The sequence below is a fragment of the Haliotis rubra genome, unplaced genomic scaffold (assembly GCF_003918875.1).
Source record: "Haliotis rubra isolate DU_JTF1 unplaced genomic scaffold, ASM391887v1 Scf1197, whole genome shotgun sequence".
Classification (NCBI taxonomy): domain Eukaryota; kingdom Metazoa; phylum Mollusca; class Gastropoda; order Lepetellida; family Haliotidae; genus Haliotis; species Haliotis rubra.
Genome location: NW_025765111.1, coordinates 172,984 through 200,581, shown reverse-complemented (window position 1 = coordinate 200,581; position 27,598 = coordinate 172,984). Strand labels below are relative to the sequence as shown.

The 27,598-nt window shown below is 41.5% G+C and overlaps 1 protein-coding gene across 1 annotated transcript; it reads right to left on the bottom strand.

Annotated features, from left to right (window-relative positions):
• Positions 1-795: 795 nt before the first annotated feature.
• On the bottom strand, positions 796-25,693 carry LOC124261738 (N-acetylated-alpha-linked acidic dipeptidase 2-like). The gene is made up of 20 exons (XM_046696092.1): positions 25,449-25,693; positions 24,469-24,757; positions 23,091-23,213; positions 21,581-21,764; positions 20,628-20,724; positions 17,026-17,112; positions 16,046-16,131; positions 15,811-15,970; positions 15,452-15,537; positions 14,828-14,947; positions 13,377-13,462; positions 12,904-12,967; positions 7,620-7,687; positions 7,010-7,104; positions 6,136-6,226; positions 5,512-5,601; positions 4,077-4,242; positions 3,507-3,591; positions 2,014-2,106; positions 796-1,539 (listed from the first exon to the last, which is right to left on the bottom strand). Exons 1-20 carry the CDS (start codon positions 25,691-25,693, stop codon positions 1,341-1,343), a joined length of 2,514 nt encoding a protein of 837 aa, XP_046552048.1. The 3' UTR covers positions 796-1,340.
• Between the last annotated feature and the right edge of the window lie 1,905 nt (positions 25,694-27,598).

Below are 27,598 nucleotides of genomic sequence, written 5' to 3'. Positions count from 1 at the left end.
ATTTCTTGTGTCCCCTGCCGTGATGTTGCTGGGTATTGCGAAAAGCGAAGTAAAACCATGCTCCCTCATGTCTTGACAGTAATACTTCGTTGTTTCCCATATCATATTTACTCTTGGAACAAAGTTTGAGGCGGCAAATCATAGGTATGAATAATGCACGAAAGCCCTCCAAAGTTGCCGGGACTCTGATCGTTTGCCCACGTTGGGTTATAAGCAGACTGGCACAGAGACATCTTTCGTTTCAATCGGTAATTAGTGAGACGTGTTTGGAACCTTCAGGAACATCAACCGTTAGGATGACCGGAGGTTCTTGTTGCGCGTCACAGACGGTCATATTCTGGTCTGGGGGTAAACGTACAAGGCGTCGAGCACAGGAACAGTCAGCAGATCCACCTCAGGATCACAATAACCCCCCCCTTACAAACTGCAAAGGTATTTTTTAGGGAAAATAGTGTATCGGAGTCAAAAGGGGTACAAAAGGCCACAATGATTATCGACAGGGGAGTTTGATTGTATAGTGCGCGTATGTGGTATGTTTGTGAGTGATATTGACATGTTGACCAATCATGTTGTTCTCATATGAAATGAATTGATTTAAGTTTTTATTTTCAAGGAAATCTTCGGCTTTACGAGCGAACGCTTTAACCCCAAGGTTACTGCGTCATTACAGAAATATCCAAATGATTTTGGATGAATGTGTTGTTGTTTTGTCACATTGTCCAAGAGCGTTCGTATTGATGCCTTCTTGGTTAGTAGTCCAGGGTGGTTGACGGACAGAAGACAAAAGACGAAGACGACAGCAGCCATGTTTATTGTTGTTGGGGGGAATAAAGGTCGAAATGGTACATAAAATGGTGATCACTTGAGAGAACGTGACCGGAGACCCGCTCTGTCACATACACACATGCAGAAGTCAGACGTCTATTCTTCATCGTCGACGTAGTCGTTGGTGAGACGACGGCCTTGGCCGACGCCACGCCCAGCCGCACAATCCGTCTGCATCTGTCGATGATAACTTCAGTCTCCCAGACTGGAGACCGTCTCTCCGACTGATCATGTCAGTCGGGATTTACAGACAGGGACATTACTCCATGCATGGAGGTAATAACTGATTTACAGATAGGATTAAGAATTACGGGTCTCGCCCGAATTTCGGTGTACTTTGGACACATATCGAAACAATTAGGTCGTTTGAATATATGAAGTTTTAAAGAAACTTATTGAAGTAGTTTGCTCTATGCCAACATCATCAATACCAAAATCTCACCAAACTTTGAGCAGTATGAGACTAGAATTATGTTACACAATATCTTGAAGCATATTGATAATTTTAATCCATATCAAAGGAAGTGGGCTGGGTCTCTGAGAGTCGCGGCAGCTGACTGGATAGTGAACAATATGACCGAGAAGTGTTGTTTGACTCTCTCCCATTGTTTAGCAGGATCCTCTGATTTGTCAATCTCAAAGAGCAGATCGGTGAGACCAGGGAATGACGACCCTGCATAGCTGTTGACACTGCTTGGGGCGAACAGGATGTGCCTGAAAAAGAACAGTTAGATTTTACAACACTCTGAGTGTCTTTTCATTTGGGATAAGCCAACCATTCCTCCGAAATCGGTCAGTATACATATACTCATGCCAATAATGGTTGTCACCCCCTCCCCACCCCAACCCCACACACACCTCACACCTCCACCCATCCCCTCAACCCCTCTCCAATTAAAAAAATTGAAGGGGGTGACAACCATTATTGGCGTGAGTATATGTAAGTTAAAATAATATCCCGTTTGAAATGGAACACACACGCACACTTTGATATATAAATATCAGTTTTTTATTCGAATCTCGATTTTCCGATATTCATCTAAATGTCGTAAATCGACAATTCCAGTAATATCGTCTCGTTTAAAATAAAATATTGTGCTATCTTTTCAGAACATTTCATGAAGTTATGGTTGAAGAAAACATCAAGTTATAGTTTAAAGTTGAATAAGAGAATGAACCTGATTCTACCTGAAATAGGATCTGCCTGGAATTCCGTTAGGATCCAAGAAAGCTCTCTCTAGTTGCAGCAGCTGGTCATTGATGCGGCGGACGGACAAAGGACTGAATGGAGGGACGGACGTTCATGAGCATAACTGGGACAGGTGAGTTAGTGAGTGTGATCAACGCAACTTTCAGCTGTGACAGCGACAACATAACAGTCTGTAAATATCTGAATCTTGGCAAGACAAACCAGTGATTGATAGCATGAGCAAGCATTCAACCTCCGGGACAACGCGATGGATGATAGGGGTGAAACGGTACGCTCTTACCACGGTACGGTACGTATTGCGGTACAGGAGCTTTGGTTCGGTCCGTTTCGGTTCGGTATATGAGAACTTACTTCCGAGAAAATAGCGGCCGTCTGGCAAAGAAATGCATAGATTTTGACAAAATGATTCGATTTGTAGACATTTTAGAAAAGGTTTTTAAAAGGTTAATAAATGACGGTACGAAAACCGAAAATACCGAATTTTTGGATTGCATTTCGGTATACCGAACCGAAGGCAAAATACCGCGGTTCTACTAATACCGCGGTATACCGTTTGACCCCTAATGGATGAGGACATATAGCCCAGCGGAAATGTGCAGTTTTGTCACTGAATTGTGCACTTCTTGTTACAAGCATGACATTTGGCATGATTGTAGCTAACACCCTTGTTATTGAATAAAGATCGAGAAACACAAAGTGCACACTTTGATCACTTATCCGCTGGGATAACATACTGAAAGTCGGGGAATCCCTCCCTTGTGGAATCCTTGTGTTTGTTGTTAACTAACAAGCGGGGTAAATTAAAACTGTTTCCATACCTGCATTGCAACGATAAAAACTTCATAGATAACAATTTCTTCGTGAGTGAGACGTTCGATACACCTTCTTTTCACTAGCATTCTGCTTCACAACGGTAAAGCAATCTGTATCGAAACGTCGCACACGAAATAAAGAAATTATTAAAGAAGTTTGTTCAGTATTGTACGTCCCAAATTCTAAAATGTCAATCAAACAGATAAGTTAAATTGAGTGAGTGAGTTAAAATTTATCGTCACATCGGCAATATTTCAGCCATATCGTGACGAGAACAATTAATTTGCACACAGAGCAAACAGATAAGTGAATATGCCTGTCAAGTATCGTATATTATGAAAGGTCTGTACAAACGAGACGCCACCCAGGACGTGATATTTTGGTAAACGTAAGTTGGTCTGTTGCAATTGTTTAACGCCGCACTCACCAATATTTCAGCTATATGGAGGTGGTCTGTAACTATTTGAGTCTGGACCAGACACGCCAGTGATCACAGCATGAACCTCGATCTACGCAATTGGGATACGATCACATGTGTCAACCCAGTGAGCCTTACCATCCGATCCCGTTAGTGCACCTACGACAAGCATGGGTTGCTGAAGACCAATTGTAACCCGGATGTTCATTGGTTGTAAACATAGGTAGAAATATACATTACTCAGACTGGTTCACGTGCAGTTGTCTCTTCATGAACTCGGCAGCTGATTGGCTGAACTGTTGAACTGCCATCGTCAGGTTCTTCTCTGTGGTAACAACCATTAGCAATAGCATCAGATAGGCAGTTGATGAAGGTGTTCCGGATTTGGAACTTTTCCACAAATTCATGTACATTATATCGAGACATTATACATTAGTGATAGCGATATGTTACCTGCTTTGAATTAGGAATTGTGTGGTACTCTGCTGGTTTAAGCGTTCGCCTGTAACGTCTATAACCCGGGTTCGATTCCCTACATGGGTAAATTGTAGAAGGAGTATTTCATTTCCCCAATACCGCGATATACTGCATATGTGATAAGATTCATTTGTTCGTTAGTTGTATAGACCACATTCACCTATGTTACACACACATATACATTTATATGTATAACAAGAATAGTTTGGGTGTTTTAAAATCAATTCCAATAGTAAAACTGAAATAGTTCTCGATGCGTCGGCTCAATTATTCTGCTACCCTAGGTATGCCACTTATAATGTTATCTCTGAAAAAAGCCTCATGAAAACATACCGTAGTCAGGTAGATGCTTTTGTAGTATGTTGCTGTAGTCGAAATCAAGCTGCTTTTGTAGGTTCTGCAGTGTCCATGCGTAGAAGTAGACGTTAAAAGGTAGAAGGGACGTCTCGCTTAGGGTGAAGGCTGCAGCCATCCACACTTGTCCTATAGCCCGGTGATACTAGGGACATACACAATCATAACTGATACTGGGGACACACACATTGACCAGTGATACTGAGGACACATGCATTGACCAGTGATACTGGGGACACAGATATTGACCAGTGACACTTGGGACACAGACATTGACTACTGATAGCGGGGACAGATACACTGACCACTGATACCGGGGACAGAGACAGTGACTACTGATACTGGGGACACAGACATTGACCAGTGATGCTTGGGACACAGACATTGACCAGTGATACTAGTGACACAGACATTGACCAGTGAGACTGGGGACACAGACATTGACCAGTGACGCTGAGGACACAGACATTGGCCAGTGATACTGGTGACAGGGACACGATGATTAAACGTGTCAATACATTCTGTCAGGTTAAGAGTTAAATAAACGTACCCTTTCATAAGATCAGTTACTATTCGATTTTTAGCGTAAATCGCAACGTTGAAAATTGCTGGTACAGAGGTTTATACGTGCAGTGCTTTGGTGAATGTGCTCGGTTAGAAGATAATTTTATACACACAATGATACTCATGATGATATTTTACGTCAACTTCAACAGATATCGAAAACAGACCATTAGTATTGTTGTTCAATGTCACTGCATATACATATGCAGCAGTTAATGCCTAATATATTTTCTGGACGGAATGAAGTTTTCATGTCGATGGTATTTTTCATACATGGAAGCATGCCATGCATGCCCTCTGGTCACATTGGTCCCACAGATAAAGCGTCTACATTGAGAGCGGAAGATTTGCGGTTCGATCCGCATTTGCGTCAAATTAAATGCCGCTACAAAGGGTACTTGCTGTTACCCTGCGTGGGTTTTAGCTTTAGGAGGATAAAACAAGACCTGGTCGGCTCGGAGTCAGAAATACGCGTCTGAATGGGGTATCAATGCTTCACAACAGTATCTCAGCGGGTCTTCACTACAAGTGTTCTAGACTCTTAAAAGCCACAAGACACACGAATTCACGCTCGTTGCGCGATAAGTGAATATAATGTTAATTCACATTCCACCTCCGCTCAAAATGTGACCTCCAAATTCACCTTCAAGGTACATGTAGCACGTGATCTCCGGCGTCTCACATGAAACTCAAGGCATGGTAACAGCCTTGAACTATGCGCTTACCTTAAGGCAACTTCACATCCTTGACGGTATTAACCTTTATGAATATGTGATTAAGAGGAAACGTGACACCTATTCGCGCTAACAGTTCTCTCCCATACCCAGGGTAGGTCAGTTACTTTACTTACCTTAAACTCTGGGTCTACAAAGTGCTTTACTGCGTAAAATGTTTCATATTCTGAATGGTAGAGAGGGTAGGATCCGATTTTGTATTTTTTCTGAAAATATGAAATGTAAAAGATTGTCACAGGTAGGTTCAGCAATAACAAAATATGCCATCAACTTCCAGCGGAATCAGGTGTACAGAAATCCGTTTTTACATTGAAGAATAAATACTTTATACAGGTGTGTTGAAACAGCGCTGTATACCTCTTGACATGATCCAGACAGATTGTAGAATAGGCGTCATCTCGTACATGGGATGTGGCAGTTTGGGCCCGGCATTTTGATTTAATGAGTAAGCAGTTTGCATTGTGGAAGGATAACAATATATGGACGTACAGCTTCTATATTACGGTGAGAACGTCGTTTCGGTATAGGTTCCAACACCACTATCTCCTTGATAACGGCATTAGAACCTACAACGAAATGTCGCTCTCACTGTAATAAAGAAATTGTTCATCCATATATTATCTTTCTTAGAGCTCCAACTTAATGGTCCTTAGTGCTCCAAAAGGTTAATTTACATTGTGTTTACGTAAACGTTTGTTTGCAAATGAATTATTCATTATAAGTTTGTGTAAAATGTGCACCTTGTTATATATGTACCGGAAGTCCATGATGGGGACGCCAGCGAGTTGCAGGAAGTTGGCGTAGTCGCTCCCAGAGCCGGGACTGGGGAAGCTGTAACGATGAAGTCTTACTGTAGATGGTCACACGTGTATTATTGCGCTGTTTTGAAAAAAAGGGCCGGATCCTTTCTTTTTTAATAATTTTAGAAACAACAAAACAAAGCTTAAGTAACTTCCTTTATAACCATATATTTTCCCAATATGATCCCTTAATCCTCAACACAAACATAATAATCCTTAAACTGTACTGAAAGGTTTATAGTCAGCTTTTTACGTAGCTAAATGCTCGGGAAAAATACATGTATGTGAGATAAGACTATTTTTGTTTAACAATTGGTAGTTAATAGTATTCACTATCGTTATATACCAAAATATTCGTTGTCTTGTTGATAAGCGATATGCAAGACAATTAAAATGATATAAAAGATCTACATGTATGTAACCAGGAACCATTTGTTAACATATACGCATTTGAGTATTTACACAGTATATAAAAACATATAGGTTTGTTTCAGGGTCGTGCCTGTATATCTGTGTGTGCGAGTCTGATGTACATTGATGATGTGTCTAAGCTCACGTTAAAGGGGGTGGTGGAGTAGCCTATACAAGTGGTTAAAGTGTTCGCTCGTCACGCCGGAAACCTGGGTTCGATTCTCTACATGGGTACAATGTGTGAAGCCCATTTCTCGTGTCCCCTGCTGTTATATGTCTTGAATATTGCTAAAAGCGGCGTAAAACCATACTCACTCACTCTCTTTAGAATGATGTTTTGCCTCTGTCGCTGCAATCATCCGCCCATTTTTTTAGCAATATTCATTCACTCACTCACTCTTACCTTGGTATTCCTAAACCCTTGTTATTGAGGTCCACCATCTCCCTCCGATCCCGCCATTCGTCATACAAAGGCGTGTCTTTGTCGGGCACACGCACCTTGTCGGGATAGAAAACATTTTGTATGATACGTAATCATGAGCAGATGTTCAGAAATCACTTTCAAATAGTGATGGTGCGAAGTGCTAACCTAGAGAGGTCAGTAAAACCTTAATAACATAAATTAAACTTCCCAAAAATTAAAAAACATAGAAACATAAACTTACATAAAGTGCATTATTATAAATACGACTTGTGTGGACAGTTGGAAGACTGTTGTAAAAACCAAATCCAGAAATATTGAAAATTAAAAACGAAACACAATTTTATAAAGCAACTATGTCAACAGACCACGGGGCGTCGTAACATTGTGAGTGAGTTTAGGTTTACGCCGCTTTGAGCAATATTCCAGCAATATCACGTCGGGGGCAGTGATGGGCTTCACACATTGTACCCATGTGGGGAATCGAACCCGGGTCTTCGGCGTAATGAGCCAACGCTTTATCCACTAGGCTACCCCACCGCCCCCGTTGTAAAATAACCAACAACTAACAAATCTTATCTTTCAGCTTTACCCGTTTGGCAGCCTCGACCGCTGTTTCATACAACAGGGGAGTCCCCATCACGTCCAGAGTATAATTACCTGCAATAACCGCATAAATCACAGTATAACAGTGAAATCGTCAACTCAACATGTTTATTCTAAAAATTATTTCCATGATGCATGCACCATAGATATTACTACTGGCAGTACACGTGTTTGTGTAGGATGCCAAAGGAATGGTAAGATAAATGGTATTCGAAATTCACATGTGCAGCAATCTGTTTCTTATGCACCCTAAATCTTGAACTGTCAACATTATAACCGATCCATCATGTTCTTGAAGGGTGTCCTCCCATTACGCAGACAGCCAGTTCGCAGACACTTTAAAACAACAACATTTACGGTTCAGTGAACAGATTATCTACTACCTGTTACCTACACATTATAATGGAATAATCCAAATAATAACACAGGAACAAACTGAAGCTATATTATTTATTTTGAAAGACTGTTGTATCATATAAATCAAATAAAGACAAATGTGAACCTAAATAGTATTCATATGGAATAAGAAGTTACATGTTTTGCACACAATATTAAGATATATGACAAGTGCACTTAATTACAATTTATTTAGAATAAATATGACGCATCATGTCAACGTGGCCATTGATGTGAGAATGTTTTTCATTTCTCCATTGAATGTCCATTGTATACTACTCAAAGACATAAACTGTTACAATCTTTAGAAAGTATTGTTAAAATAAGAACACTGATTGGTATTAATCGTATCTTACATGGCATCTCTCATTTACTGCAAATCAGAATGTTTTCAAATATGTACATATCTATACCTCTCCAACACAACGTTTTCTCAGTTACTTTCTGTTGTACATATGCTATTGTGGGAGGGGGCTTTTCTATCAATAAACACAGTCAATTTTATATTCGATAGTAATTAATAGTAAAATCAGTTTTGAGAAGAGAAATCATTTATCATTTAATCACAACAAAGTTCTATTTACCCACAATCAAACTTCTCAGTAACGAACCTGTTTCAGGTTCACCCTGCTCTACTCACTACACAGTGGACTGTTCCATTATACCCGTAGGTGTTACCCTAATTAACCTTCTAGTTCAGTGTATGTCAATTGGGTGTCTGTCAAATGGGTGTCTGTCAATTGGGAGATAACCTTTTGAAGATCTCTGTGAAAATGTACATCATTATTTCTTTGGTTGTCCCCGTTATAAAACACATAGAGAAACTTTGTTAGCTAACATAAGTGATATTTTACAAAGTATATATTTACTAGATATATGTCTTTTTTTATGGCAATGCAGACCTCTCAACTGAAGAAAATCTGAATATCTTCAAACATGTCCATCACTACATCAATCAAACTAAACGATTCCTCTGTTCATCCTAATCTGTTATATTCCCAAACGCAAGATCTCTCATGTATATGTTCTCTGTTTCTCATGTAAATATCATTGTTGTAAATACTGGGAGAGGGCTTCATTAAGTTGGATAGCTTGTGCCCAATCCTTTTCTTCCATGAATAAAATATGTTCAAATGAATGAACTGTCATATATATTTTTCTCATGATCAATGAGTGTTTACGTGTTACATCACGCAAGGGTCATTTGTGACGTCATCCGACCTACTGCGTGCTGCTCATGCCTACTGTGGCCCTCCACCTAAACGTTTCCGTATCACCCGTTGATCACCGTGACGAACAAGATAATGAAAACTAGGTAAGACCTGAGAAAGTTTGTTACCGTTATAAAACCGTACTGCAGGCATAAGTCTCTCGTGGGTTTTTCATCAAAGATTTTGCCCATAATATTAACCACTAGTCTTCGGCCAAACGATTTTGCAAACCGTGGCAATGTATTATGTGGACTGTTGCGTTAAACTATGGTGGCTGATTAGGGCCATCGCTTTCTCGCCTTAAAATTCGGAGGCGAGAAAGTGAGAAAGCAATATCACGAGACCAGAAAGCGATAACACGAGACGAAAAAGCGATAACACGAGACAAAGCGATGGCCCTAATCAGCCACCATATTAAACAGACAACTTAGTCTTGCATTAGCATATAGAACTGTATGATTTCAATAAATGTCAAATAGTTAGACCTTGACCCCAGCTATGCATTATGGAGTCTACAGGCATGCTTACCCTCGACAGCAATATCCACATTCAAATAGGCCACAGCTGTGCGATATGGAGTCTACAGGCATGCTTACCCTCGACAGCAATATCCACATTCAAATAGGCCACAGCTGTGCGATATGGAGTCCACAGGCATGCTTACCCTCGACAGCAATATCCACATTCAAATAGGCCACAGCTGTGCGATATGGAGTCTACAGGCATGCTTACCCTCAACAGCAATATCCACATTCAAATAGGCCACAGCTGTGCGATATGGAGTCTACAGGCATGCTTACCCTCGACAGCAATATCCACATTCATATAGGCCAAAGCTGTGCGATATGGAGTCTACAGGCATGCTTACCCTCGACAGCAATATCCACATTCAAATAGGCCACATCTGTGCGATATGGAGTCTACAGGCATGCTTACCCTCGACAGCAATATCCACATTCAAATAGGCCACAGCTGTGCGATATGGAGTCTACAGGCATGCTTGCCCTCGACAGCAATATCCACATTCAAATAGGTCACAGCTGTGCGATATGGAGCCTACAGGCATGCTTACCCTCGACAGCAATATCCACATTCAAATAGGCCACAGCTGTGCGATATGGAGTCTACAGGCATGCTTACCCTCGACAGCAATATCCACATTCAAATAGGCCACATCTGTGCAATATGGAGTCTACAGGCATGCTTACCCTCGACAGCAATATCCACATTCAAATAGGGCCACATCTGTGCGATATGGAGTCTACAGGCATGCTTACCCTCGACAGCAATATCCACATTCCAATAGGGCCACAGCTGTGCGATATGGAGTCTACAGGCATGCTTACCCTCGACAGCAATACCGACATTCAAATAGGCCACATCTGTGCGATATGGAGTCTACAGGCATGCTTGCCCTCGACAGCAATATCCACATTCAAATAGGGCCAAAGCTGTGCGATATGGAGTCTACAGGCATGCTTACCCTCGACAGCAATATCCACAATCAAATAGGCCCACATCTGTGCGATATGGAGTCTACAGGCATGCGTGCCCTCGACAGCAATATCCACATTCAAATAGGTCACAGCTGTGCGATATGGAGTCTACAGGCATGCTTACCCTCGACAGCAATATCCACATTCAAATAGGCCACAGCTGTGCGATATGGAGTCTACAGGCATGCTTACCCTCGACAGCAATATCCACATTCAAATAGGGCCACATCTGTGCGATATGGAGTCTACAGGCATGCTTACCCTCGACAGCAATATCCACATTCAAATAGGGCCACATCTGTGCGATATGGAGTCTACAGGCATGCTTACCCTCGACAGCAATACCCACATTCAAATAGGCCACATCTGTGCGATATGGAGTCTACAGGCATGCTTACCCTCAACAGCAATACCCACATTCAAATAGGTCACAGCTGTGCGATATGGAGTCTACAGGCATGCTTGCCCTCGACAGCAATATCCACATTCAAATAGGCCAAAGCTGTGCGATATGGAGTCTACAGGCATGCTTACCCTCAACAGCAATATCCACATTCAAATAGGCCAAAGCTATGCAATATGGAGTCTACAGGCATGCTTACCCTCGACAGCAATATCCACATTCAAATAGGCCACAGCTGTGCGATATGGAGTCTACAGGCATGCTTGCCCTCGACAGCAATATCCACATTCAAATAGGCCAAAGCTGTGCGATATGGAGTCTACAGGCATGCTTACCCTCAACAGCAATATCCACATTCAAATAGGTCACAGCTGTGCGATATGGAGTCTACAGGAATGCTTACCCTCAACAGCAATATCCACATTCAAATAGGTCACAGCTGTGCGATATGGAGTCTACAGGCGTGCTTACCCTCGACAGCAATATCCACATTCAAATAGGCCACATCTGTGCGATATGGAGTCCACAGGCATGCTTACCCTCGACAGCAATATCCACATTCCAATAGGCCACAGCTGTGCGATATGGAGTCTACAGGCATGCTTACCCTCGACAGCAATACCGACATTCAAATAGGCCACATCTGTGCGATATGGAGTCTACAGGCATGCTTGCCCTCGACAGCAATATCCACATTCAAATAGGCCAAAGCTGTGCGATATGGAGTCTACAGGCATGCTTACCCTCGACAGCAATATCCACATTCAAATAGGCCAAAGCTGTGCGATATGGAGTCTACAGGCATGCGTGCCCTCGACAGCAATATCCACATTCAAATAGGTCACAGCTGTGCGATATGGAGTCTACAGGCATGCTTGCCCTCGACAGCAATATCCACATTCAAATAGGCCACAGCTGTGCGATATGGAGTCTACAGGCATGCTTACCCTCGACAGCAATATCCACATTCAAATAGGCCACATCTGTGCGATATGGAGTCTACAGGCATGCTTACCCTCGACAGCAATATCCACATTCAAATAGGCCACATCTGTGCGATATGGAGTCTACAGGCATGCTTACCCTCGACAGCAATATCCACATTCCAATAGGCCACAGCTGTGCGATATGGAGTCTACAGGCATGCTTACCCTCGACAGCAATACCCACATTCAAATAGGCCACATCTGTGCGATATGGAGTCTACAGGCATGCTTACCCTCAACAGCAATACCCACATTCAAATAGGCCACAGCTGTGCGATATGGAGTCTACAGGCATGCTTGCCCTCGACAGCAATATCCACATTCAAATAGGCCAAAGCTGTGCGATATGGAGTCTACAGGCATGCTTACCCTCAACAGCAATATCCACATTCAAATAGGCCAAAGCTGTGCAATATGGAGTCTACAGGCATGCTTACCCTCAACAGCAATATCCACATTCAAATAGGCCAAAGCTGTGCAATATGGAGTCTACAGGCATGCTTACCCTCGACAGCAATATCCACATTCAAATAGGCCACAGCTGTGCGATATGGAGTCTACAGGCATGCTTACCCTCGACAGCAATACCCACATTCAAATAGGCCACAGCTGTGCGATATGGAGTCTACAGGCATGCTTGCCCTCGACAGCAATATACACATTCAAATAGGCCACATCTGTGCGATATGGAGTCTACAGGCATGCTTACCCTCGACAAGCAATATCCACATTCCAATAGGCCACATCTGTGCGATATGGAGTCTACAAGCATGCTTACCCTCGACAGCAATATCCACATTCAAATAGGCCACAGCTCTGTTCAGTAAGTTCTTCACATATTTCTGGAAGAAGATATATACGGATATAACGATAAAACTAATAAGAAACAGTTTGCAGCTTCACGATGTCAACATAAATAAATTTTAAACCTTAATGATATAAAAAATCCAAATCTGAAAAACAATACACAAATATTCGAATAGGAAAAAATAAGATAAAATCAAAGCAGAGGAGCAGAATAGCGTGTTATGGCATAATGTTTCTGCGTATTGTTGGTGTTGCTTAGTGCTGAACTCTATGTTGGACCAATTCAGTGATTGACATCATGAGCATATATCTACGCATTTGATATACCATGACATCCATTGACGAGTCTGACCACCCAATCCCGTTAGTCGCCTCTAGCGACAAGCATGGTTTGCTAAAGACCAATTATTCTCAAGACATTTCACTATACTAGCTGATAGCTACCTGTACAAACTCTGTAGATCCAATCAATGCATACTCCTCCGCATCCCAGCTGCAGAAGATAATAGTCCGCTTGGGACGCCAGTTACCTTCACAAACAACAAATTGGGTTCGAGAAAAGACATATAAGCAGTCAGAATTTATCGATTATATGCCATAAAACCGAAACAAAATTGGCACCATTTAGATCCAAGATGGCCGACTTGTGCACTTGCCATACATACTATGTGGATGTATATTTCTTGGTGTTTGATAAACAAAACTTATGCTCGAATGAAAAACAAACGAAAGTGTGAAGCGTCTGAGTTTTGACCGTGGCAACAGTCTTTCAATCTCTTGAACGGCTGGTACCAGCTCAGTTCAGTGAGTACGTGAGTGAGTGAGTTACGTTTTACGCCGATTTTAGCAATATCCCAGCAAGATCACGGCGGGGGACACCAGAAATGGGCTTCACATATTATACCCATGTTAAGGAATATAAATATCAGTATCGTTTAGCTGAGAAGAATCTTGATTGTTGGGCTTTGAGAGTTAAGGAGCTTCTCTTTAGCTATGGTTTTGGAAATGTTTGGGTTGATCAACAACCTAGAAATGTAAAAACATTCCTTATACAATTTAAACAGAGGTGTATTGATATTGATGTTCAAACGTGGGCTTCAGATCTCGAAACGTATCTAAACTAGATTTTTCCAGACAGATAAAAAGGAATGTGTCAGAAGAATATCATATTAGTGCTGTAAATGTTAAGGCATATTGTATTGCCCTTTGTAGATTTCGCTGTTCAAATCATATGTTAGATTGGATATGGAAGACGCTTAAATCATGTCTGTGTCCCTTGTGTGTTATTCCTATTATAGTAACTGAATACCATTTTTTACTTGAATGTTCGTTTTAGTGAGATCCGAGAGCATCTCTTATACCACGGTTTTATCATGCATATCCGTCTGAAAACAAACTAGCTCTACCGTTTTAATTCTCAAAATAACATTGTTATAAACAATCTTGTTAAATATATACTGAGGGAAAAAATAAGGCATCACACGAAAGAACAAGTGTTCCTTTATTCTTTTCCAGGTTTCTTCACAAGCTTTGTATCGCATTGCTTGTGAAGAAACCAGGAAAAAATATGGGAACACTTGTGCTTTCATGTGATCCCTTATTGTTTTCCGTCAGTAGATATTCTTAGCTATGAAAAAAACGTACAAAATATTTTGCACAATGCTAATCGTGTGTTCACATCTCTGTATACATTCACACCTCTTTATCCATTCCGTCACTTTTATGACGCTTCATATCATATCTTAAACATGTTTATATGCATGTGTGTAACGGGCCTGTGGCCCCCACTGAATAAACTCGCTCCAATGTCGGGAATCGAACCCGGGCAATCGGTGTAACGAGCGAACGCTTTAACCACTGGGCTACCAACCGCCCCTAGTTCAGTTCATACATACTTGACTTAATTCTGTTCATGAGGGCACGTGACATCTCCATCATGATGGCAGTACCGGAAGACGGATCCATGGCTCCAAACACCCACGCGTCTCTATGGTTACCGATGAGAATGTACCTGTCTACAATCATTTTTCCCTATACATTCAGTATACTTATTACATAATAAGTTAAGATGTTTCCTTAGGTAAGTGTAAGTATAGTCTTAAAAAACTACTTTGGCTTAAATGGTGCCTTATAGAAGTCTACGATCAGTCCTTGACACGGATAAAAATGCGATTCTCGCCCTAGTTCACAATAAAAATTATCTCATTTAGATAAAACATCTGCTGGATTTATATATAAATGAATGCAAACAAATATCAAAGTCAATTCTTACACATAAATTAGATCGATGACTTCTTTCAGCAGGTTATCCGGCAAATCAGGATACACAAGTTTGCTTTGAGTGTGGTTAATTTTCGGTTTATGAACGTACAGTTTCTACCTTTGATCAAAGGACATGGAAGTATATGTGAATTAATTGTGAAACATTACGTTTGTTAAACATTATATAATGAAAGATGTATGTGACAGCTTCAAGTACAACGTATATACATTTCTTTGTATCCATGGCAACACATTACCTGGTTCCACCTCGCCCCGCACGACGCCAATGACGTCCGTTATTTGACGACGTTCATTACGGGTTGTCACATTCAGCCTGACAGACCTGTTAGTAATGTAAAAATACTGTGTCATGTTACCCATCCTCGGTCATCAGGGGTCATATATCCATATTCATCCATAACTTTGTGTCAGTCATGACGTCCCCTTCGCCATTTCTAAATTCTCTAATTATCTCCCTTATATAAAATTATATGCACAGATCATTGAGAATCAATGTCGACACCCAGTGTTGGTGAAAAAGGTAAGAATGTCTTGCCACTCAGTTTTCCTACAAAGAGTGCCTAACGCCACAGCAAGCAACGCCCTCCTGACATACGAAGGTGGTCTGAAACCAAACGGCTGGATCCAATGCCATTGCTTATGACCATTTGGTCTAGTCCGCTTGTTCTGATCACTTGACCATTTGGTCAGGTCGTTGTTCATGATGATGCTTATGATGTTGATGCTGAAGATGATGTTCTTCACAAAACAGATGACTGGACCAAGTGATCAGAGTGACAGCTTCAAGTACAACGTATATACATTTCTTTGTATCCATGGCAACACATTACCTGGTTCCACCTCGCCCCGCACGACGCCAATGACGTCCGTTATTTGACGACGTTCATTACGGGTTGTCACATTCAGCCTGACAGACCTGTTAGTAATGTAGGAATACTGTGTCATGTTACCCATCCTCGGTCATCAGGGGTCATATATCCATATTCATCCATAACTTTGTATCAGTCATGACGTCCCCTTCGCCATTTCTAAATTCTCTAATTATCTCCCTTATATAAAATTATATGCACAGATCATTGAGAATCAATGTCGACACCCAGTGTTGGTGAAAAAGGTAAGAATGTCTTGCCACTCAGTTTTCCTACAAAGAGTGCCTAACGCCACAGCAAGCAACGCTCCTGACATACGAAGGTGGTCTGAAACCAAACGGCTGGATCCAATGCCATTGCTTATGACCATTTGGTCTAGTCCGCTTGTCTTGATTCTGATCACTTGACCATTTGGTCCAGGTCGTTGTTCATGATGATGCTTATGATGTTGATGCTGAAGATGATGTTCTTCACAAAACAGATGACTGGACCAAGTGATCAAGTGATCAGTATCACTAGCAATGTTTCACGTCGTCGCAGTATGTATGGACGTACATGTGAAGGTTTGTGGTCTTGTGCATAGTGCCCAAGTCACAAATCAGTTGAAGTTGATCAACATTGGTCACGGAGTGTCCTTGGATGGGTGACCGTGTTTGATTCCTGGGTGCTTCTACAACGACGCACATGTGACACAGGTCTTCTCACCTCAGGCAAGTGAGTTTGTTCAAAATTGCCTCTGTTCACCCAGCCGTAAATGGGTACCCGGAGGGATAAGTCATATGGCAATTAACCAGCTAGCGCCTTACGGGCAGCTTGGGTTATGCGCAAAGAGCATGACCTTGCGGCGTGGAGTTCAGCGTGGTATAAGTGGCCTTATTATTATCATTAGTATGGAAGAGGAGGACATAGATCGTTCTGTTGTACAAGATAGGATAACGTACATCTGGGTTTTGAAGCCGGGCCCAAGCCAGTAGGTTACATTCAGCTCCCCTCGCCAGTCAATAGGAGCCATGATGCCATCCATCTCTCTAGTAACAGAAGCAATATTTCATTTCAAATCTCTCTATATATAATAATAAAAAATTAATACCAAAAGCTTACAATGACTATCAGCAGCAGGTGTCATGGGGTTTCTTTGGCTATCAGTCAGCAGGTGCCAGTGTGCCACTCATCTTTCTTTCTAAAAAAATAATCTGTCATTTCAAAACCGAAATATATCACAGCGTTTACATAAACAATAGTTGTAAATTACAATTAAACCTGTGTAGACTATATACATGTACTTAATGTTATATACTTAGTTATTTCTTCGTATCGGATTAGAGACCTATGAACTATAAATGTGTGTGTGCGCGCGCGTGTGCGTGTGTGTGTGTGTGTGTGTGAGAGAGAGAGAGCGTGTGTGTGTGTGTGTGTGTGAGAGCGTGTGTGTGCGTGTGCGATGTTGAATGCCCCGTCTTACTACCGTAGTTTGAATTTGAATTTTTGAAAAACGGTCAAGTATGACAATATATGCAAACATGACCAAATAAACCTTTTCAGTGACTGCGGAAGTGTTGTAGTATTGGTAAGTTCGTATTTACGGTGTCACTATGCTGATTGGAGATCCCAGTAACTCCGCTTCAGATTTTGACAATTTCTTTATTTGATGGTGTTACTTGAACTTCGAGTATAACAGAAGAGCCACGCGAAATAACGGACTATATGCCCCGTGTGAATGAATGGTGTTAACTGACTGACTGACTGACTGAGTTTGGTTTTACGCCGCTTTTAGCAATATTCCAGCAACATCACGGCGGGGGACACCAGAAATGGGCTTCACACATTGTACCCATGTGGGGAATCGAACCCGGGTCTTCGGCGTGACGAGCCAACGGTTTAACCATTAGGCTACCCCACCGCCCCTAATGGTGTTAACAGTGTATGAAATAAGGCCCGTCCGACCACCCAAGACGGGTTAGATTTCAGACGGCCGGTATACATTTACAGCTCGCCAGCCCGATGGTCTGGTAAAATGTTTAGATATCATGTTCCATATCTTTGAGTAAATTCACCATATCTTTAATTTTTTATTGTTACTAAAAACTGAGTTATTCCTTTTGGATTGTCTGGTCATTTTGGGCTGGTAACATTTTGAAGTTACCCGCGCCGCCCTGATGTCTAGCTGGGTTTAGGGCTTCTTTCATACACTGGTGTTAATCAACCCCGGGTCTTTGACGAGAGACTTACAGAATTCATTCTCAAGGGACAGAAAATCAGCACTGTCGAGTTTCCGGTTGGTTCTGTGTGCCCTGCATATTACACATCCACATTTCGGAGAGAAAATTGAGAAATTAAATTAAATTCGAATTAGTACGTCAACACTTAAGATAGAATTCGCTGAAGGGCGACTATGGCTCCGATGACGTCATGTAATTACTTTGTGATATCATGAACATTATGATATAATGTTTTCAACAATGAAACTTTCTGACGCTATAATGGCTTCACTTTATCAGTCAGTACTGAGAATGTCACGAAATCATTGCACACGTCAATTCTAACTTAATGTGTAACATAAAATGACTGTAGTGAAACAACAAAGTTAAAAATGTTCTTCGTTTAAAGGGCTACTCGTCATGCCATGACCGAGTTCGGTCTAGTTCCTTACGTTTTAATAAGTTACCAATGTTTCACCTGACACTTTCTCTGCGAAAGCAAGGCAATCGTCAGCGCTTATATTGATATATGATACTACCAAATTACATAAAATATGTTGCGAATGACTGAAATGCAGTTTGACTATCAATCGGCTAGAGCCTAGTCTCCCTTTAAAATGCAAATCTCCGTAACACGAAGAAACACTGCTACCTGTGGAATTAAACTCACGGGCGAAAGAACGTCACCTCGCTTTTTTAACATATCACAAAACAACAAACTCAAATTTTGGAAATTTAATAATCATATTTGGAAAATTAATTGATCTACAACATTCTGAATGATGAAAGTGTGAACTACAGATATGAATAATCACTTAGTGTTCGATAAAAGATAATAAAATCATTTCGGTGACGTTTCTTTCGCCCGTGAGTTTATTTTAGATTAGTGTGATGTTATCAGCTACTGAGATTATTAATGGCGGTGCCACTCAGGGGGGAAAAGTGGAGTAACATTATTGTCCCCCTGACAATAGGACAGGAATCCAACTTATCTGACGTATATAACAACTAGTATCTAAATCTCCTAGATAATATTTTGATATTAAGAATATTGGTTGTGTTGACTGCCACTGCAAACTGATCGAGTAAATGCTGCTTGGAATGATGCGGGTAGCAGAGGCACCGTAAGTCCCCATGATCCCCAGTAAGGTGGTCTAGCTTTGGTCGCTAGTGGCCTTTTGCCTAGTGCTAATCTATACTAAATAATGTGTTGAAACATGATCTGTTTAGATATTGACATGCTAACCTATCTATTTCACTTTGAAGACATGTATACTAGGCACATAAAGAAACTGTGCATACAAAAATTTAAAATCTAAATTTATCAAACCTGTGTAGACACATAAGGATTTAAACTCAGAGATTAGTGACATGTATCCAACATGCATGCACGTTCCGTGACGTCAGTGGGTTCGTCCTTGAGACGTGCAATACGTTGTTGCACGTGCATTCCGGGAAAGAGAAACAGAGCAAATGAATGCCACACAATACTGTCACTTTGGAAAGCTCAACCCCTGCCCTGGCGATCGTTCAAAACATTAAACGGCTATTAAAACGCATAGCATGCCAAGGCTCACGTCTGCACAACGTCATGAGGCCATTGGGATGGTCCGTGGGGGAATGTCTCAACGACAAGTGGCTGCACATTTCCACTGCCACCGGAACACCATTTCTGCACTGGTGAGACGCCATAGTCAAGATCACTTGAATGTCAAGGCCGTCTATGGCCTACAAGTGAGTATGATTGCCGATGGTTTTGGAGAAAGTGCCTGCTTACTGTCGAGGAAATGATTTGTAGATGTTGAAATAAGTTTTTAGACCCGTGGAATGGCGCTGCCGATCGAGTCTAGCCCTACATAGGTGCTGTCAACGTGGTTGGAATTAATAAACGAATTTAAAAGGTGAGTTTTCGCTGTCTTGGGTGATCCATGATTTTGGCTTGGAATGGCGGAGGTAGCTGTTTTCGGTGAGTCGTGGCGTATAACTTTTGAAATAATGATCCGATTGTGACCATTTATAGCTCATTTGGTAGGGAAATCATCTCGCTTTCGATCCGTAGGCCTCGACGGGGCCTTAAAAATAGTTTACGTGGTGAAATCTAACTTAGATTGAGGAGGGGGTGGTTCCGTCGTTACATACCTTTCCTTTTATATAGTACTAGGGTAGGGTCTATGTACCTATATTTAATTCTAACGCTGTTTCTAAGCGTGACACGCCTCTGTGATCTGGACTACCCTGTAATGTCCCAAACACACCGTAGATACCTGTGCCGATGAGGGTGAATATAATTAGGTTATCAATGCAAGAGGATGGAAGGATTGGGAGTGTATGAGTTTCCCAGCTACCTGAAAATCTTCTCCGCAAATCCGTACCCGACGACGTGGGCTGGTATACCTGGCAATGGCGGATCTGCCTCCTCCACCGGAATACGATAGGCGAACTCTGACAACAATCAAGTGTTTACGTGTTTGTGAAATGGGAAATGTTATTATGGGATTTTGATGCAAGGCGTTCCAATATGATTTTAGAGCGACTGAGAAGAATTATTCTAAACACTTTCCTTTCATTCACGCCGAAAACCAGGTTCGATTCTCTACATGGGCAGATTTCTGGTGATGTTGGACTATTGACCAAGTGACGTAAAACAATATCATTTTCGAGTGCCACGGCATTATATCCACTGCATTTAGTATATTTTACTTATTTTACATTATATTGAAAATCACGAAAATGATAAATACGACATACTGTGTACCCTCTATTACCCTTAATATATCACTTGGTCTGACGATTATCTGGATGATTTCCCACGAAGGGGGTCAGGCTTTAAGTTTCGCAAACATCATAATATCTTATGACGAGAATATTTCCAAACTTATAGGAGAACAGGAACAAAACGTCATTTTTCACTCAAAAGCGCCTAAAGACGTACACGTGCTTCTAAACCGTGTGTTTGTTTGTTGGTTTACGCCGCACTCAGCAATATTCCAGCTGTATGGCGGCGGTCTGTAAATAATCGAGTCTGGACCAGACAATCCAGTGATTGTCATGGGCGACAGCATGGGCATCGATCTACGCAATCGGGACACAATAACATGTGTCAACCAAGTCAGCGAGCCTGAACGCCCGATCCCGTTAGTCGCCTCTTACGACAAGCTTGGGTTACTGAAGATCAATTCTGACCCGGTTATTATTTTCGCCGCATTGATAAGTATATATTTCAGTTATAATAAATCGTGGCAAGGTCTTAGAGCGCATATGAACAAAACAAAGAATGTCTACAATACAAACGACCCACCTGTCGCCGGGTATCCAGGTGTTAGGGGGTCTTCGATGCCCTCATAGACAGACCCTCTCTGCGCACCGGTAGGGGGGAGCCACCAGGTTTTCGGGTAGACGCCCTTATAAAAATGCGGGTGGTAGTCCTGAGGGTCAGAGTAGAGAATGACCCCTATTGCTCCATGTTTCTCGGCAATCTTTACCTAGAACAGAAGGAAGAGTAGCATCACATGCCCAGCGATCGTTCCACAGAGCGTTCGTAGCGCTGAGGTGATCGTTACTGCCATACATTAACTATTTGGTTTACAACAGTCGTACCGCCAAGATTACTTAGTGTAATGGGACCTTGGTGGAAGCACACGAATTTCAAAAGTTCTACACTGGCAGTTCTGTTTCCCACGAGTGAGTGAGTGAGTGAGTGAGTGCGTGCGTGCGTGCGTGAGAGAGAGAGAGAGAGAAAGAGAGGCCCGTGCTCCCGGACAACAAATACCTTCAAGTGAAAGGAAACACATGTACAGCTTTATATATGAATGCTTTATCTATGTGCACGATTAAATAAACTTGGAATACCTGTCTGTAAACTATACCTTTCAATTGAGACTTATGACTGTATTTAGCTATGTGCACGATTGCTGGAACTAAGAATATCAGTCTGGAAATCCACCCATCCTTTTCAGTTGAAGGGAAAAATTGTACATCTATCGATCTATATATGTATATGTATATGTATGTATGTATGTGTATTTGTATATGTGTGTATATGAGTGAGTATATGCATATTACAGTATTAGATATGTTGTAGAGTGGGAACAAAAATGGAAATAAAAAAAAAAATTAAAATAAAAAATTAATTGTTCTCGTCACGATATGGCTGAAATATTGCCGATGTGACAACAAATATTAACTCACTCACTCTATAGTTGATCATAAGCTTACGGATGATTTAGCGCTACGAACGTTCTGGGTCCCGATCCATAAACCGTTCGTAACGTTACAACCTGTCGTAACTCTATAGTTAATCATAACCGTACGAATGTCGTAGCACTACGAACGTTTCGTTCAGGATCCTGTGTAGGTAGCTCACAAGCTGATACGTTACATTAAAGAATCCGCTTAGTGAACCTTTTTACAAACCATATGCAAGATACATTCCAGTTTGAACATGTAATACCGAAGAACAGATGTTCAGTTCAGTTTTATTTTCCCTAGGCGAAAGTGTAAACTGGCATTTTAAGTAGAACCTGGACTCTAAATTTCAGTTACCTCCCTTGCTTTCACCGGGAAGCTGTGTCAGTGTATGATGAATGTGTATAGCTTTGTTTCAGTTGCAAATACGTCATATTTACCCTGTTTTTCAATCTATGTTTTTGTAGATATAAAAATTATGTGAATTTTAGACACGGTTTTGACTTATCATTTACAAATCTTAAGAAAGAAGCAGTTCTAATTGCTACATAAGAAGCAATCAGTGGATTGCCTTCTCAATTATGTCCTGAAATGAATTATTGATAATTACTATAAAAACATGCCTTATCGCCGCGGTAGATTTTGCCGTATCTTGCAATGACGATGCTGCCGTTTACGCTGATGCCAAGGATGTCGAGGACGTCGTAATCTTCCACTCGCCCATAATACACATACACCACTTTTCCCTGAAAAGTAGGACACGTAGTTCTGAACATAGAGAATACTACACGAGGTCTCATTACATACGAATTATACGAAACGAGTGTCCCTCCTATGGTATCTGACCGAGCGAAAGCGAGGTCAGATAACATAGGAAGGTCACGAGTTTCGTATAATTCGTATGTAATGAGACCGAGTGTGGTATTTTGTTTATTACCCACGTCTTACATGCATTGAATTGACAAAATAGCGTATTTTTGTTAATATTTTGGTTTCAAACCGAAACCGGTTTCATAAAGAGGTTGCGGAAGAGTTTTGTACTGTAGTACAATATTTGCATGACGTCACACTGTAATGACGTCACTGCCTTGGTACCCGACGTCAAGATGCATGTCAGTTGTCATCGCCTCGTACAGCCTCCTACAGTAAACCACTCCGTAGCACCCTGTTTCTTGGTTTGCAGCTGCTTCATTCGGCTAACATCACTGGTGGAAACATTGCGTTTACGTTTTCGAGGGATATAATGTCTCAGTTCGACTCACAATTAAACAGCGACACGGCAACGTTCGCGATGTTTACATTCCCACAACGCATTTAAGTTGTAGAATGAATGAATTCACGTGTTTGTTATGAATGAAAAAATAGTTACGTCAGAATGTGACCTAATTGAGAGGTCATCGGTTATCCAATCAAATCGTTAGAATCTCAGGTCAAGTCGTTACGATACAGGTCAACGCGATACGACACTCGTGTGACGTACGAGATTAGTATGCAACTACCCATACGTTGACCACGTGGGTAATAAAGTACAATATTGCCTGTGTAGTAGTAGCAGTAGCAGCAGCAGCAGTAGTAGTGGTAGTGGTAGCAGTAGCAGTAGCAGTAGTAATAGTAGCAGTAGTAGTAGTAGTAGTAGTAATAGTAGTGGTAGCAGGAATAGTAGTAGTATAGTAGTATTTGCTCAGACGCTTGCTTTGACCGATACTCAGGGGTGTGGTTAAAGGGTTCAGGTCAACTTCTGCTACTGCTACTACAAATACTATGCACCACCACCACTACAGCTACTAGTACTACTACTACTACTACTACTAATAATAATAATAATACGATAACCACAGCTGCTTCTGCCGCTGCTACTACGGTTACCACTACGGCTGCTATCATTACTACTAAAAATAAGAAAACCGACGAAGACGATGTCGACGGCGATGATGATGATGATGATGATGATGATGATGACAAAATAACCCTGCCATCTATTGGCTGTCCAGGATCACCAACCTGCACAGAACCGGCCTTAGAGTAGGCCAGGAAGGGCGCTACCACATCTGTGCTGTTTTCTTCCGATGTCAGTACTTTTTCCACCAGGGGAGACTCGGCTACAACATTGTTGGCCTTGTCCAGTAGGAACACCTGGTTGGGGTGGGTGGCACTCGGGTAGGACAACAGCACGTCAAACTTGACTGACTTGACCTCATCAAGGCCTATGTCAGTCCAGTAGTTGTGGACGAAGTCGCCCAGTTGCTGGTTCCTTTGCTCGCCAGCAAGGTGGGGGACAAGAGACAAGTTTCTGAAAGTAGGTAGATTTAATGTGTGCAAACATCTCATCTAGATCGTGACATACAAAAACCAACAGTGAGTGAGTATGGTTTTACGCCGCTTTTAGCAATGTTCCAGCAATATTACGGCGGGGGACACCAGAAATGGCCTTCACATATGTGGGGAATCGAAAACGGGTCTTTGGTGCAACGCTTTAACCACAATGCTACCCCAAACTGGGTAGAACGAACTCATGGTGTCAGTCATTGGTTTGTCTAGTCCAGACATGGATACTTTTAGACCAGAAACTTCCTAAGTGCGACGTTTAACCACAACCACACATCTCGGCAAAGGTTTAGATTTAGTAACTCAACGTATAAAACAGTACCACTGATTCCACAACATAACATTAAACGTCAGAGAATATCCAGTTCTCGTTTGTCGCTAACAACAAAGGAGCGATGGACATTATGTATTTGGATCACTGACAACCAGTCATGACAAGTGATTGCGAAAAGGGCAAACCTGTCCTGCCCCTCAGCGACGCACACAGTTTTACATGATATATTGTGCGTGTGTTGCCTAGCACCGCACTACAGTACAGCCAATAGGATTAACCCGGATATATTAAATAAGTACACTTGCATAACATTTATATTAGCACACGTTAAGACAAACACCGGTAGCATATCCCCCTCATGGTACTGTAAATGGTTCCATACCTGAGGATGTTTCCAATATTCTGTGGATTAATATCTTCCATCATGATATCCAGGTTATCTCTGGTACCATCATTCTGCTCTTCTTGTACACTTGGGGGAGTCTGATCCTGCTTGTCATCAGAGCAAAGGGCATACTTTCCCACAACGATGCCAACGGCCAACGACACTGCCAGAGTGAAGAAGCAGATGAGAGCTAGACAGCACCTGGATGTCGGGTCTACCTTCTTGGACATACTCTTCTCCATGGTAGAACTACGATCAACGCTGTGTATGTGTTTAATTCATTCTACGACGACATAACTCGTACCCGATGAAGAGCACTGTAGTTCCTATGACACTAGCGATGGGTGGTTTTATACAGGTTCTACATCTGTGCGTAGTCAGCGCTTCATGTCGCTACTTGTCTATAATACACTACTGATACAAACACGTCAGGCCTCTGAAATAGCTTGTGCAAATAAAATATATCTAGGTAGGACAGTACAATCAAGGCCACACTCATAGAGTTTTCTTATCGCGACAGTGTTCCCAATTCGAGAGCGTGCAGCAGCGTGGCTTTCATTTACTACAATTTCACTGACATTTCGCAGGTTTTCACTGATATTTCACAGCATTTACATTTAGGTCAGTGACAAATTATCTGACACATCCTTCACATGTCTCTTGAATTTCACTGATATTTCACAATTATTTTATGCTATTTCGTTTTTATCCAACTTATTATTTCATAGGTTCTTACTGAGATTTCGGAAATGTAAGCAATGACGTCATAGGCCCATGCTATAATGTTACCAAAACATTCTGTTCTTATGTCATAGTTCGTCACACGATGGATTGTTTCAGACAAGCTCTGACCCTGTCCGTAGACAGCGCATCATGTCGCAGCTTGTCTGTGATCCACAACAGACAAAAACACGTCAGGCCTCTGAAACAGCTTGTGCAACTACAAATATATTCAAGTAAGACAGTATAATCAAGGTCACAGTCAAAGACTTTTCTTTTCGCGACAGTGTTCTCTATGGAAGATTGTGCTGACAGTGGCCATCATTTATTAGAATTTCACTGACATTTCACATCTTTTTCACTGATATATCATAGCATTTTACAATTAGGTCAGTGACAAATTATCTGACACATCCTTCACATGTCTCTTGAATTTCACCGACATTTTACAATTATTTTTATGGCATATCATTTTATATAACGTATTATTTCACACGTTCTTATTGAAAAGTCCAGGAAATGTATATGCAATGGTTCCTTTGACCCACCCTATAGTGTCAACGAAATGTATTAGTTTTCTCCACACTTACTGAAAGGTGACCACAATGACACAAACATTTTCATCAGTTCTTACTGATAAGTACTGTTATTTAAGTAATACTTCAGTAAACCTTATATCGCTCACTGTTATACTGTAGCATCTTAGGGGCGGTGGGGTAGCCTAATGGTTAAAGCGTTGGCTCGTCACGCCGAAGACACGGGTTCGAATCCCAATATGGGTGCAATGTGTGAAGCCCATTTCTGGTGTCCCCCGCCGTGATGTTGCTGGAATATTGCTAAAAGCGGCGTAAAACCAAACTCAGTCAGTCAGTCAGTCTTATGTTTCGGTTCCATGTCACTTCTGTTTGACCACAATCAATTTTCATAATTCTTTTTCGATCATAAAACGCAACATGTAACTGTTATTTAACAACTGTTTCTGTTTTCAAATATTTCACAGATATGTTACTTTTATATTTAACGAATGCTAGAACTGAACGATATTACCTGTATTCCGAAACGTGCATGCTTGTCGTAAGAGGCGACTAACGGGATCGGGTGGTCAGGCTCTCTGACTTGGTTGACACAAGTCATCGTATCCCAATTGCGTAGGTCGATGCTCAGGCTGTTGACCACTGGATTATTAACAGACCGCCACCGTATAGCTGGAATATTGCTGAGTGCGGCGTAAAACAACATGTACATATCACCAATATGTCGCTGACGTCATCAATGTTAACTATATATAACGTATATGTAACTATGCCATGTTTTGTATATTTATGATATTATTAATCATAACATCTTGACAATATTTCACCAACTTGGAGAAGGTGCTTGTCTGACATCACAACGTTTATAATCAATCTCGGTGATATTTCCACACG

Excerpts from the sequence above, each read along its gene's own strand:
- LOC124261738 (XM_046696092.1), bottom strand. The coding sequence starts at position 25,693 with ATGGAGAAGAGTATGTCCAAGAAGGTAGACCCGACATCCAGGTGCTGT. Across the intron at positions 17,113-20,627 it reads TTTGCGGAGAAGATTTTCAG|AGAGATGGATGGCATCATGG; the intron begins GTAGCTGGGAAA and ends TTCTGTTACTAG. Across the intron at positions 16,132-17,025 it reads CCCGGCTTCAAAACCCAGAT|GTCTGTCAGGCTGAATGTGA; the intron begins GTACGTTATCCT and ends CATTACTAACAG.